At 44.6% G+C, this 13,537-nt stretch overlaps 1 protein-coding gene across 2 annotated transcripts in view; it reads left to right on the forward strand.

Moving 5' to 3' along the window:
* Positions 1–13,537, forward strand: part of GUCY1A2 (guanylate cyclase 1 soluble subunit alpha 2) — a 149,724-nt gene that overhangs the window by 21,238 nt on the left and 114,949 nt on the right. For both annotated transcript variants that reach the window (XM_081909781.1, XM_081909782.1), the window contains exons 3-4: positions 4,213–4,334; positions 10,516–11,234. In XM_081909781.1, coding sequence (XP_081765907.1) covers positions 4,213–4,334; positions 10,516–11,234 — 841 coding nt within the window. The remainder of the gene's footprint in view (positions 1–4,212; positions 4,335–10,515; positions 11,235–13,537) is intronic.

Consider the following 13,537-nt stretch of genomic DNA (forward strand, 5'->3'; position numbering starts at 1 on the left):
CGGGACAAACAGACGTATGGATTAGCCCTCAGTATGGGATGCATTGTAAGAAACAGAATGGGATTTAGGACTCAGCTAGGGGTGAATTTGGATCCCCTCAGGAATATGTGGAACTAGATTTTTTTCTAGAAAAAGAGGTGTTGGAATACACCATGAACACCTCCCTTGTTATAATGGTGATGGCGCCCACCTTAAGAGGTGCCAGAACTGAGTTCCGGTGAGTTCCAGCCAAAAAAATAAAATAAAAAGCCCTTTGTGGTGTTTCTTTCCGGTTTTCGGAGAAGTAGCTCAGCTTATTTCAGAAGTTGGCGAAACTTTATACTACTGGCTCAAATAAATGCACTCAAGAGCATGGGTAGGTAAAGATATGGATTGAGCTCTTAACAGGTTTTAAAAAAACATTTAGTTTTTATAATTTTGGGACTATTTTATGGAGAAACTGTATGTGGCTTGTGAATTGTATTGTATTGTATTGTATTGTAACGTAATGTTTTGTTTTAAATGCTAATGTTGCGCACTTCTTGAAGGATTTGCAGAAGTGATCAATAAAGAAATCAGCACCAAATAACATAACTAATTCTGGGGACAGGATTAACTTTTTTTTGTTTTTTGTTTTGAAAAGGAAAAGGTAGTTGGATTTCCCCCTGCCCCTCCAAGTTCAGGATTCTGATTTTGTTTTAGCAGAGCATAAATACAGTCCTATGACCTTTCTGTAGAATGAATCATGTAATGGTTTATTTATAAACAGTTCAGATATATTTGCCTTGTGGAAATTATTTCAGACCTCGGCCAGACTGCCTTTCTATTGTGCTAAACGTAAGAATACATCACCCAGTCCTTGCTAGAGAGAATGTGCTACTCCAGTTAATGCTTTACATACGTGAGTAACACTGCGTTGTTAGAAAGGAAAGGAAAACGGTGTTGATAGCTGAAAGAGCAAAGCGGAATGGTGTTGTAGCAATACAGTAAACTATGTTTATGATAATATTTTTTCTTTGGAAAAGACCTTTCTCGTCCAGCATTCTATTTCCACAGTGGCCAATTGCCAATGCTTCTGGGAAGTCCAGAAACAGGACCACAGCACTCTCCTGCTTGGATTTCCCAATACTGCTTCTGATACTGGGATGCCATGAGCTGGCCAAGTCAGCACAATGCAGATGGATGATTTGCCGGGGAACTGGGGAAAGGTCTCTACTGAGATGGGGAGGTTTTTGCCAGACTTGGGGGTGTCTGATAATGAGGTTCCTGGGCCCCTCAGCCTGCTTTCTCACCTCACCCTCTCCACAGTACGGCTGGGTGGTATATCAAACCAGTTTGAAGTCCACATCGCGATTTCGGTTTCATAATTTTTGACCTGCCAATATATCATGATATGTGCTATGCAGAAATCACAACGTGGGGAAAACCGTGAAGCCCAAATTTCTCTCTCTTGATTCCTGCAGCCTCTTAACATTGCCAGATCAGCTCTCCGCTGGCTCATGCAAGGGGGGGGGCAGCGAATCGCAAGAGCAGGCGCTGGCAAAAATCACCGCGAAGCCAGCCAGTGCCTTTACATAGCTCCATCCTTATTTCAGACATTGTGGTATATTGATATACTGTGATGTTTAGCTGGTGATTCGGTACAGAGCAGTGTTGAAAACCAGATATCACCCAGCCCTGATCCACAGTGCCTTCTGCATTCCCCCCCCCCCCCGGAGTCATCAGGAGCTGGGTCCGTCCAGTCCAGTGGGAAGAATGCTGTTTCCCTCATGTCCTTTCTTCCAGGCTTCTCATAGATCTGGTTGGCCACTGAGAGAACAGGATGCTGGACTTAGAGGGACTGTTGTTCTTACACAGAGAAGATCTGGGGAGAGGGGGGGCACATGGAGAGAAGAGTGGGGGAAGTTCTTTTGCTAGTGGATCTGTTTTGTTGGCTAACGGCTCCATGTGTCTGGATACTCTTGCTGAAATAGGAAAGTTTTCAGCCAGCCTCTAAAGAAGCACAGCGAAGGCAACTGCCCCATGCCATTAGATGTGGAGTTCCAGAAGGAGTGACTCCTCACGAATGAATAGCATGAATATTGTGTAGTGCCTGGAAAACTGCAAGTGCCGCTGGTCAGATCAGAGGACGACACCCGCCTTCATTGTCTGGTCCTCTAAGCTGAATGTTATTCCCAGGGGCCTGAAGTACACATTGTTAATGCAATTGTACCAAATCCATGGGATGCTAGAGCAATTGCTGAGCGTATATTGCTTTAGAATCATAGAATTTGTAGAGTTGGAAGGGATCCTGAGGGTCATCTAGTCCAACCCCCTGCAATGTAGGAATATGCAGCTGTCCCATGCGGGGATTGAACCTGCAACCTTGGCATTATCAGCACCATGCTCCAACCAACTGAGCTATCCAGGCTTGACTGCATTTACAATAAGACTGGCAAGCCCATAAAAGCTGATCGTTTGCACCAATATATAGAAACAGTACTCTGCCGCCCCCCCCCGCCCCTAGTGTAAAAATGGACCCAAGTAGCAGCATCAGATTATATATGCTCCAGAGATTTACCCTTAACAACCCTGAGTAACTGCCTACACCTTGTTTATATTGGCCACTGTACCTTTCCTATATAGTTTGGATGAAGCCTTTGCCAAGATGGGTTAAGCAGCATGACAAGGGGCAAATGCCAACTGCTGCCGTGGGCTCTTATGTAATTACCCAGGTGCCCTGGCAGCTTTGGCATGCTGTACGTCTAGGTGCAAAAAAATTCATCCCAGGCATCTGAAACTCTCTACGCTTTAGGGAGTCGCCCTTGTGCATCGCATAGCCTCTTTTGTCAAACTGAGCTGCAGCGATGTCCTTGGTGTTAATAAGGCTGGCGCGTCTGGAGAACCCCTTGGGGTAGAGTGGGAGAGAGAGAGAGCGAGCTATTGCTTGGGGAGTTGCCTGTGCATAGCTCATAGCTCATAGCTCGATGCAGAATATAGAACAGATGTGGGAGAAAGGGAGTGGAAACCTGGGCGTGGAAAACTTCTGGCAAAAAGAGCTGCTCTTCTATTAAAGCTTGTGTTCCCAAGACTCAAGGCTTGAGACAGGGAGTGTGTGTCTGTGTTGCCTGCAGAACTCCACCCCTTTCTCTCTCCCCTTCCTGAACCATTTGGTATGTTTTCCCCCCACAAGCATGACCATCTCACTTGCTTGCTTCTGACTGTAGGTGATTCAATCTAATAATGGGTTCAGGGGGGTCAAATGTGGAGCAAAACGGGGCCATTCAAAACAAAGGTTCCATAGCTATGAAAAATTATGTAAGCTTGTAAAATTAAAAGATGCTGTATATGTTTTTCTGAAAACCCCTGAAACTGTCTGTCCTGAACCTTTTGCTTACAGAATGCTGGTAGCAATTGAGCATTTGGTGGGAGGGAGGGAGAGAATACAAAGGTATAAAGAAACCAGGTTGGGTAAATTGTGGGAGTCTTATTGATTAAATTTACGGTTGAGAGCAGGAGGGGGAGAAGCCTAAAAAGTGGGAGAGTAAGGTTGGGGGAGGATGTGTGTCGTGAGCTTTAAGAAGCTCCCTCATATACACTCATTCCACAGTTATGTTTCAAGAAGAGGGACATGAAAACACAGTTTCCCCACTTTCCAGAACTGCATGTCTCCCCCAGTCGTCCCCGCTATATAGGGCTCGTGTCTGAAGCTGGAAGCCTCCTAGTGCTGTATTGCCTAGCAAGGGGAGGTCATGGGGAGTGGTCCTTTTACCCTCCCTCCTCCTCCAAAAGGTCTGAACAGCACTCTGAGATTACTGTTCCAGGTTGTTTGGAGTCTTCTTAGAGGACTGGATGCACCACAACATTATGTTGCAGGTCCTGCTAGTCATTTATGAGATTCCCCAGTCCCGGTATAGATCCTTGGGCAGTGGCTCTAACTAATCATTTATTGCTGCTTTCTGTTCCCAGTCCTTTAGCCAGTCGCCAATCAATGAGAGCACATTTCCTCTTATCCCTTGATTGCTAAGTTTACACAGAGCCTTTGAGGAGGGATATTTTCGAAGTCCAAAGTTCCTGGATTACTCCCATCTGGCATGCTTTAATAACTCAAAATGTGGACGTGGCAGAACTTAACCTTTGAAGAAGCCATGCTGATTCTTCCTGAGAAGGCTTGTCCTTCTTTATGTTCAGTCATTCAAGATGCCAGTTTATTTTTGTTTTGTTTTCATGCACCAGTTTTGTGTTTCTTTCTAGTTACAGGGATGCTGAAAAGAACTTCCACAATCTCTCCAACCGGTGCTCCTATGCAGACCGCCCTGGCAACGACGAAACTGAAGATGTCTCAGGAATCCTCCAGTGTACAGCAAATATACTCGGTACCGTGTACATTTGTGTCATTAGCAGAAGACGTTTTTCTGAGTTTCCCTTCTTCTTTTCTGAGCTTTCCCTTCCATGGAGGCCCATTCTACAGAGTTCAGATTGGTAATGCCAAGGTTGCTTCCATGCAGCTATAATCATTGCCTTATAGTCCAACGTTATGTTCCCAACTGTTAGTGGTTAGCTAGATGCCTCTCGGAATTGGGGCAGAAAAGCAGCTGCCCTCCTCAGTCGTCATCTCCCCACTTTTCAAAGTATACCAACATATTTGACCCCACTAATAAAATCCCAAGCCTGATGTCCAAACATCTACTGGCTCCTGATGCATATTGACACACCCCATTGGAGTAAGAGACCTGATTTGTAAAGGATGCTATCTGAGCATTCCCCACTATGTACATGGTACACATGCCATGGCTTTGCAGAGAATGCAACAGCCCCAGCTTATGCTTTGGGGCTCTACATGAGCATTGCTGGATCAGGGCATAGCTGTTCTACATTGGGGCTCTATATTGCATTGCTGGATCAGGGCATAGCTGCCCACTCTTGTTTTCCTGCTGACAAGCTGCAAAGCCTTGGATAGATTATTTAGTTTTTTGGATGCAATCTACTGCTTGTAAATAGTGTTGCTCAATGTCAAGAAGTTGTGGGTCAGATAATAGGTGAGCTTATCTCAAAAAGCTCCTTTATACATGTGCTCTAAACATTCTAGGGCTGGAAGAATTTTGCTTCTCCTTGAGGAAATGTTCACAGTTAGAAGCTTATGGGATTTTGCTACTGTGGGTGGTGGAAGGCTCACTCCCACTCCATCCTAACTGTGCTCTGTCGGTCCTTGTTTTCTGTCTTCCATTCTGCATGATTAAAGGCCTTTTTAAGTGTTCCCCTCTCTAGTTTTGGAAGCAGGCATTCCTGCTTTTGCCTTCCACGCACCCTGTTTTTGCGCTTCACTTTGAGTGTGGCCCCTTCTTCACCTGGGTGTCTCTTGGCCCGTTTCCTTCCTCTCCTTCCTCTTTTATTGTCCTCTCCAGTGCCTATACTTTTCTTCTCCCAAACCGCACAGTCTCTGCTCTCTAGATGCCACAGCGACCTCTAGAGGGCCACAGGTTCCTCACCCCTACTCTTCTGAGGGAGAAATTCCTGGCAGGTTGCTCGTTTAGTGCCTTTCCAGGAATTTGCAAGCAGCTAAAACATCTCTCCCCACCCCCTCCGCAATCGTGCTTTGTGATTCTCACACTTTAACATTATAGTGTGTCGAAAGCTGTGCAAGGAAATTCTCACTGTTTGCTAATATCTTTGCCTCTTGCATGCCTATTTTTAAGGGTGCGAATTTAACCACCAAATAGCTCCCCAACCCAAGTTGTGTCTTGCAAAGACCCTTGAAGATTTCTATCACGTGTTTGTGCCTTAGGAGCTGGCCTCTTCTATTTCACAGCCCATGTTTTCCATTCCTGCCCATAGGATGTTGTCACTGTGGCGGCTCGCTGGAAAAGATTAACTGGGCTGAGTCATGAGATTTATTGAAAAAGAAAAAAATTATGTAAAGGAACAGGTGTGGGGGAAAGTCTCCAGCAACATTTCCACATGTATGGATCTCTTTCTCCATAGTTTGCAGTTGGAGTCAATCCCATGAACATGTCCTGGATTAGGAAACAGGGGCGGGGATGAGATAGAAATATTTGACTACGGGGATATTAAGCTACTATGTTAAATTACAAAAAAAAATATTATTTGTTTATTAAATATATATCCTGCACTTCCTCCAAAAGTACCCTAGGGCAGCAGCACATGAATGAGAAAACAATAGAACCTCTAAAAATAATTCCAGTACAGGTAGCAGGCTGAGATATAATTGCAATAACAAGCATTCCTGGTCTAGGGGAGACGTAATATTGACTTCCTGCAAACTGGTGTTTTGTTAAATCAGGAACCATCTTTGTGAAAGCATGCTTCTACCCTTTCCCTTCCCAATGTTAAGCATGCTTTCACTTTCTTTGTGCTATGTTTGAAGTGGGTGCTGAGGCTTGGACACCTTGATTCTTCCATGTGTTTTTAAACCTGTTTAAGAAACTTATATCCCATCATTTCCACCATTATGGTCTCCGAGGCTTAACAGCATGAAAACGTAATTAAAAATACCCACAACAACAGATTAAAGCAAAGCAACCTTAAAAACCAAAGCCAGCAAGATGCTTCCTTTGAAGCAGCTAAAAGCAGGTTGATTTATTATTACGAAAAGTTCTAGTCAATAGGGTAGAGCCTAGGACTTGCCGATCAGAAGGTTGGCGGTTCAAATCCCCGCGACGGGGTGAGCTCCCATTGCTTGGTCCTTGCTCCTGCCAACCTAGCAGTTCGAAAGCATGTCAAAGTGCAAGTAGGTAAATAGTAAACGGCGTTTCCGTGCACTGCTCTGGTTCACCAGAAGTGGCTTACTCATGCTGGCCACATGACCTGGTAGTTGTACGCCGGCTCCCTCGGCCAATAAAGCGAGATGAGCGCCACAACCCCAGAGTTGGTCACGACTGGGCCAAATGTTATGGGGTCCCCTTACCTTTACCTTTAACCTGACATCTAAAGATAAAAAAGGATGTTTTCAGGAGCCTGTGCGGGGAGGGAGTTCTATAACTCATAGACCACCACAGAAAAGTCACCCAGTAACCATAGAAGGGTCTATGGCAGTAATAGCCTCCAGATGACATTGGACTCCAACTCCCATCAGTCCTATCCAGCAGGGCCAATTGTCACAGATGATAGAGGTTGTAGTCCAGCAACTTCTGGAGGGGGGACCACTTTGGCCTTCCCATTATATGATAACCTCACTCGACAGGCTGATTTGTTTAGGGCAGGGTTTCCCAAACTTGGGTCTCCAGCTGTTTTTGGACTACCGTTCCCATCATTCCTGACCACTGTTCCTGCTAGCTAGAGATGATCGGAGTTGTAGTCCAAAAACAGCTAGAGACCCAAGTTTGGGAAACCCTGGTAGAGGAGAACGCAGTGCATTTTTAAACTACTGGGGGATAGCTTTGCTCCAAGGCCTTATGAAGCCATTAACGCTGTAAATGTTGAGCTTCATTTGGGGGACTGCATTGGGATTATAATCTTTTTCTCCCTGCAGATATGGACAAATAATTCCCACCCTCCCACATCAACCCTACCCTATTGTTTCTTGCCTGCGGGCATGAAACTTTTTAATTGCACTCCTCTCCCAAGTTCAGAAGACAATGTGCTATTCAGATTGTGCAACATTTCTTACTTCTCCATTGGGATTCCATTGATATCATTGGGGCTGCTGAATATTTATACCAAGTAGCTAATTCATGCCCTTAGGAAATAAATATTCTGGTATAAACGAATGACGTGGTCTTTTGCTGTTGTTTTCATTCTTGGATAATTATTTGTTAACGTTTTATTTAGGGAGATTCGGGGGGGGGGGGCGCGTGGAGATGTTGTGGTCGGTTCTGCAAGCTTCCTTCCTGCATGGCGTTCTCTCAGCGTGGAGAGAATATCAGCAGGTTGCGTATGAAAACTGCAACCTGTTACGTAAACATGTGGCACAGGGGATTCTTAAATCAGAGGCAATGCACTGCCAGACATAGTTCTGCCTGTTACCCCTATCAAGTCCCGTCCACATCATGAAGTCAGGGCATAGTTATGACTGGTGATGAGTGGTGCTCTCAGGTACTGTGTGGAAGTCTGGGAGATCAGCAGCAGATGGGACCAGAGCCAATGATAGGCAGAGCCAACTAACTTAGGTGTTTTCCCCATCAGCTTAAGGGTCATGGCTCAGTGGTAGATCATTTGTTTTGCATGCAGAAGGCCCCAGGTGTAAGCTGTGGGAATTTGCACTTGCAAGGAAAGCTATGCAATGCCTCCTGCTTTCCAGAGGACAAGAAAGAAAGAGTGACATTCTTAGCAGATTGGTGGATGTTCCTAACTTACGCAAATAAGTCTACCAATGAAAGACCTGTGCCAGTCACCTTTGAATGCATGGGTGCATAATTATGTGACTATGAATAATAATAATAATAATAATAATAATAATAATAATAATAATAATAATAATAATAATTTATTATTTATTCCCCGCCCATCTGGCTGGGCTTCCCCAGCCACTCTGGGCGGCTTCCAACAAAATATTAAAATACCGTAGTACATCAAACATTAAAAGCTTCCCTAAACAGGGCTGCCTTCAGATGTCTGGTAGTTGGTAGTTGACATCTGGTGGGAGGGCGTTCCAAAGGGCGGGCGCCACTATTGAGAAGGCCCTCTGCTTGGTTCCCTGTAACTTGGCTTCTCGCAGTGAGGGAACCGCCAGAAGGCCCTCGGCGCTGGACCTCAGTGTCCAGGTAGAAGGATGGGGGTGGAGACGCTCCTTCAGATATACTGGACCGACACCATTTAGGGCTTTAAAGGTCAGCACCAACACTTTGAATTGTTCTTGGAAACGTAAGACTTGGTTAATGTAAATGCCCCCCCCCCAACGTTTTCCTCCAAAATGAAGCAGTTCACGTTGTTGGTCCATTGAGCTCAGTTCTGTCTGCACTGGTTGTCAGCAGCTCTCCAGGGTTTCAGACATGGAGTCTTTCTAAGGCCTACCTGGAGCTGCCGGGGATTGAACCTTTCTGTATGCAAAGGAAAGGCTTTACCTCTGAGCCTATTCTCCTTCCTCAAGGCCACTGAGGGCCGGTGCTGTTTGGCAGGTAGTTTTATTTCTTCCTGCCCCTGGAAGTTGCTAAGTTAAAGGAAGGCTGGCATTAGCAGAGAGTGGGAGGGACGGTCTCCATGGAGACTGGACCTTTGGAAACCCTTCTCAACATTCCTTGCCCTGTTAGGCAAGAGGCTGCCTGCAGAACACTTGCAAATGTCAAAGCCATTGCTAGAAAGATATTTGGTGGTTCCTAGGAAACTTCAGTTTCCCATGTTACTTTTCCCCTTCTTGCCGCTTCTGAGCACAGAAGACGCTGTTCAGCCTAAGAGATAATAGCGACTGGAGGGTCAAATGCTCAAGAGAACCGCTCCTCAGACTGCAAATGAAAAAGCAGTCATCTTAAAGCTGGCTGTCCTTTAGCAGTCACCTTTTAAGGTAATAGCCTACCCAAGCCAGACAACATTTGGTGCACGATGTCATTCAGTGGTCTCTTCTTTGACAGTGTCAGCTCTTGCTATTCTGAACATTTTCTTAATCATAAGCATGAGCTTCTGTGACAAGAGCTTGAAAAGGTTGCATACATTTTTGTTTTAAATTATAGCTTGCTGGTACTGTCGTCTATCTAATCACTATCTTCCTGGCGTGTCTTTCAGGTGGGTAGTGCTTGAGGACAGTGTGGCAGCCGCTGTTCTCAGTTCTCTGAGCATTACAGGAGGAGAAGGGTGTTGGGTAGGGGATTCCATCTCCTTCATTGGTCCTCTAGCAATTGGTATGTAACCATAGCTCAGTCTGAGGTCCACCTCACAGACAAAGACAATAGACTGGAGGTCAGCTCATCATGTCTGGCCTCCTATGGAGTACTGCCTGGCTTTCCAAATTGCTAACTTACAGTGCAATCCTAACCATGTCAACTCAGTCCTATTGAATTCAGTGGGGCATATTCCCAGGTTAAGTGGGTTTAGGATTGTGGCTCTGGTAAAGAGAGAGAGATATGTGAAGGGTGTTGTGTCTGTGATAACAAAATGTGCAATCAGTTTACTTTCTGGTCAGGTCCAGCCCTACCAACAGCAGGGTGAGTCAGTCACCTTGTGTGACAGGAATTAGAGGGCACCGGTGGTAGCCCTCCTAGGTTTCTGTGTGCTACAAATCTCTAGCTGTGTGTGCCACAGGCCTGCCATACACCTCTTAAACTAGCCTCTTGCTCTCCGGAGCATTGAAGTCAGATTCAAATGCCAGTCCAGTCAGCTTCTGTACATGGAATGTGGGCAGGGCGCCATCTTGTCCTTCACCTCAGGCAGCAAAATGTACTGGGCCTGGCCCAGCTGGAGGGATAAGGAATTCAGGCTTTGGTCCTCTGCCCCTTTCCATTTGAGGAACCTAAAAGGAACATAGTCTCTGACCAACCATTAAAACCATATTCTTCAATAGGTGGCCATAGGTCTGATCACTTCTGCCAAACTTGGCTTAGTAGCCCCTGAATTGGCCCACTTCCCTCAGTGGTCTCTTGCTGATATGTGCTATCCGTTGCTGTGCAGGCTTGAAGTTTGAAGAACTGCAGGAGAAATTTGGGGCTGAATTCTTCAACATCTGCTTTGACGAGAACGAGCGGGTCCTCCGAGCTGTGGGTGGCACCTTGCAAGATTTCTTCAATGGCTTTGACGCTTTGCTGGAGCACATCAGGACTTCTTTTGGAAGGCAGGCCACTTCGGAATCCCCTTCTTTCCTATGCAAAGAGCTCCCCGAAGGCAACCTGATGCTCCATTACTTCCACCCTCATCAGATTGTTGGGTTCGCCATGGTGGGTATGGTCAAGGCGGCGGCAAGGAAAATCTACCAACTGGAAGTCGAAGTGGAGCCAATTGCAAACGACAAGTTGTGCCCCGAGGACTCGAATCCGGGCAACTGCAGCTGCCTCACTTTCGTCATCAAAGAGCGTGAAAATGCAAACATCACAAAAGCACTTCCTCTAGGCACTTCCCAGTCCCCCTCGGACCTGCGGATAAGCATCAGCAACTTCTGCCGCGCTTTCCCTTTCCACCTGATGTTTGATCCCAGCATGCTAGTGCTGCAGTTAGGGGAAGGACTTCGGAAGCAGCTCAGATGCGATACTCACAAGACGCTGAGGTTCCAAGACTGTTTCGAGATCGTTTCCCCAAAGATTGGTGCCACGTTTGAGCGGGTCCTCCTGAGGCTGTCGACACCCTTCGTGATCCGAACCAAACTTGAAGCGTCTGGCTCTGAAAATAAAGACAAGGTAATACCGTTACGTTTAGCCTGCTTTTTTTTAAAAAAAGGTTTGTTGGCAGATCAAGGAGTCTTCTAGCAAGCACGATCCGTAAAACTGAGGGGGAAACAACATTTCGTTAGGGCCAAATTAGACAAAACATTGGACGATCTGTGGATCTCCCAATGATCCGCTGGGGTGATAGGCACTGTTCTCTGCTTTACACTGCTGGAGTCATTTTACGGAGTGCTACTTCTCCCCCAGTTCCCTTCTTCAGGTGCTTTCCCTCACCTAAATAGTTTAAATATGAACAAATTAATTTTCACTGAAGAAAGGCTTTTAATAAATTGCTTCACTCAAGAGATCTTTTTAAATCCATATGTATTTGTTCACCTTATGGAATCAACAGGTCTGATGCTAGCCAAGTCATTTAATATCATAACTCATAGCCCTGAATTGTTGTTTGTTTGTTGTTGTTGTTGTTTTGCTTTGTCCCATTTAAAATTCAAATGGAATGGCCTGAATGTTATTGGACCATGAGGGACATCTGCCAGGTATAATTTTGGGGCTCTAATTCTTCCTTCATTCACAATCACTGAACGACAACAACAACAACAACAAACTTGACACTTGGCTGTTGTCTGCAGCCTTTGTATAAAAATCCCAGATTCAAATTCTGGATGTTTTGTCCCTTCCTTCTCCCCTCCAATATTCCTCACGCTTAGTTGTCAAAACTTGTTTAGACTCTGATGGTTTCTAAAATGAATTACGTTGGCTAATTTGACAGCTGTCAGTGGCTATAAATGAGAAAAGTGAAAGAATAGATGGCAACATGGCTTTTTTAAAAAAACACACACACCCAACACACTAATGGTTGTGCTTCATTGAACTTTAATAGCATCTTGGATAGCCACTTAGCATTTTAAATTAGAAATATGCAAAGCTTTCCCTATTAATTCCAATGATGCTGAACATTGCTTGTTTTTTGGATTTACTTGGGAAAGCAGGTATGTGTTTTTCACAAGGGAACAAGTTTTTCGAATTGTTAGTTTGCTTGTTACTTTGCATCCTAGCATGGGTGCCCATTGGAGAAAAAAGGTGGGAGAATAATGGAATTAAAAGTTTCCCCATTCAAAGTAAGAACTGGCTTGCTTTCACTTATGTTCTGGTGTAATGTCAACTGCTTTCTTTGCTTATCGTCATTCCCTGTTGATGTGTTGCATGTCTTGCTCTTGAGAAACGTGTCAGCTGCTTCACAAAAGACATGCCTCTTACACACCTTTCTCTGTTGCCTGTAATTGGAAGCTGTTGTGAAATATCTAGTGGAAAGTTATTATTTCTTTGCAACTTTATAATTACTATTAAAAGGATCTACAATTACTATTTAAAGGATCTACAAATAAGAGTTCAGAAAATCTTCTTTATCTGCAGTACTTTTCTGCAAAGATGCAGTTACGGCTTCTGAATACAGAAATCGCAAAAAAAGTTCCATTCCTGTTTTCATTAGGGTTTTTTTTCAGGTATATCAATAAAAACATTATTGTTATTTGCAGTCTTTTGTGATTAAATAGTGCATAACAACCTCAGATCGACGAGATTGATCTGTTCTTTGTTGATCAACTTAGAATCTGAGGACCCAAAAATGAAGTGAAACGCAGAAACAAGTATATTTGGAGCAAAACACGTCTTTACCTTCCTGGGTTTAGAATTGGTAAAAGTTATATATTCACTCATGGCCTGGTTCGAAAATTTGAAGTAGCAAAAAATCAAGACCTTCGTTTGTATAGATTTCTAAATTTGTTTGCCTTTTCTTTTCTTTTGCCATCTGAAGCTAAGGAATAAGGTGCAAAGGCTGGAGAGGAAGATACTTATTGCCATATTTCCTCCTATTAACTACTGGGTGCTGTGGCTGCTCCTTTGCCTTTAAATTGCAGCAAAGAAGGAAGGATAGCTGTTTCTCTTCTCTGCAGAGCTTGTTATGAAACTGAAACTGCTAGGGCTTTTGGGAAGGGATATGATGTCATTTCCTTTTCTTTTTCTGGGATGTTGTATATTCAAAAGGAAACTGAAATGACATTGCTTTCCTTCCCAGGAGCAGTTGAGGTTTCAGTTGGCTGCAGCAGAGACAATTTTAGGGTAGTGGTTGCAGGGGCACCAAAACAAAGCTGTAGAGGCAGCATTGAGAGGCAGGAGGTGCTCGATTTTAGTGTCACACAGGTTGTCACTGAAATTTGAGAGCCCAAAGTCCGCCACTGTGCACAGCAGCAATGAACCTAAACTTGCAGTTAGAGATACGGGAGAAGTTTGATTTTGTTTGCATTTCAATGAGAAGC

Source organism: Podarcis melisellensis (genome assembly GCF_964234715.1).
Source record: "Podarcis melisellensis genome assembly, chromosome: 4".
NCBI classification, from domain to species: Eukaryota; Metazoa; Chordata; class Lepidosauria; order Squamata; family Lacertidae; genus Podarcis; species Podarcis melisellensis.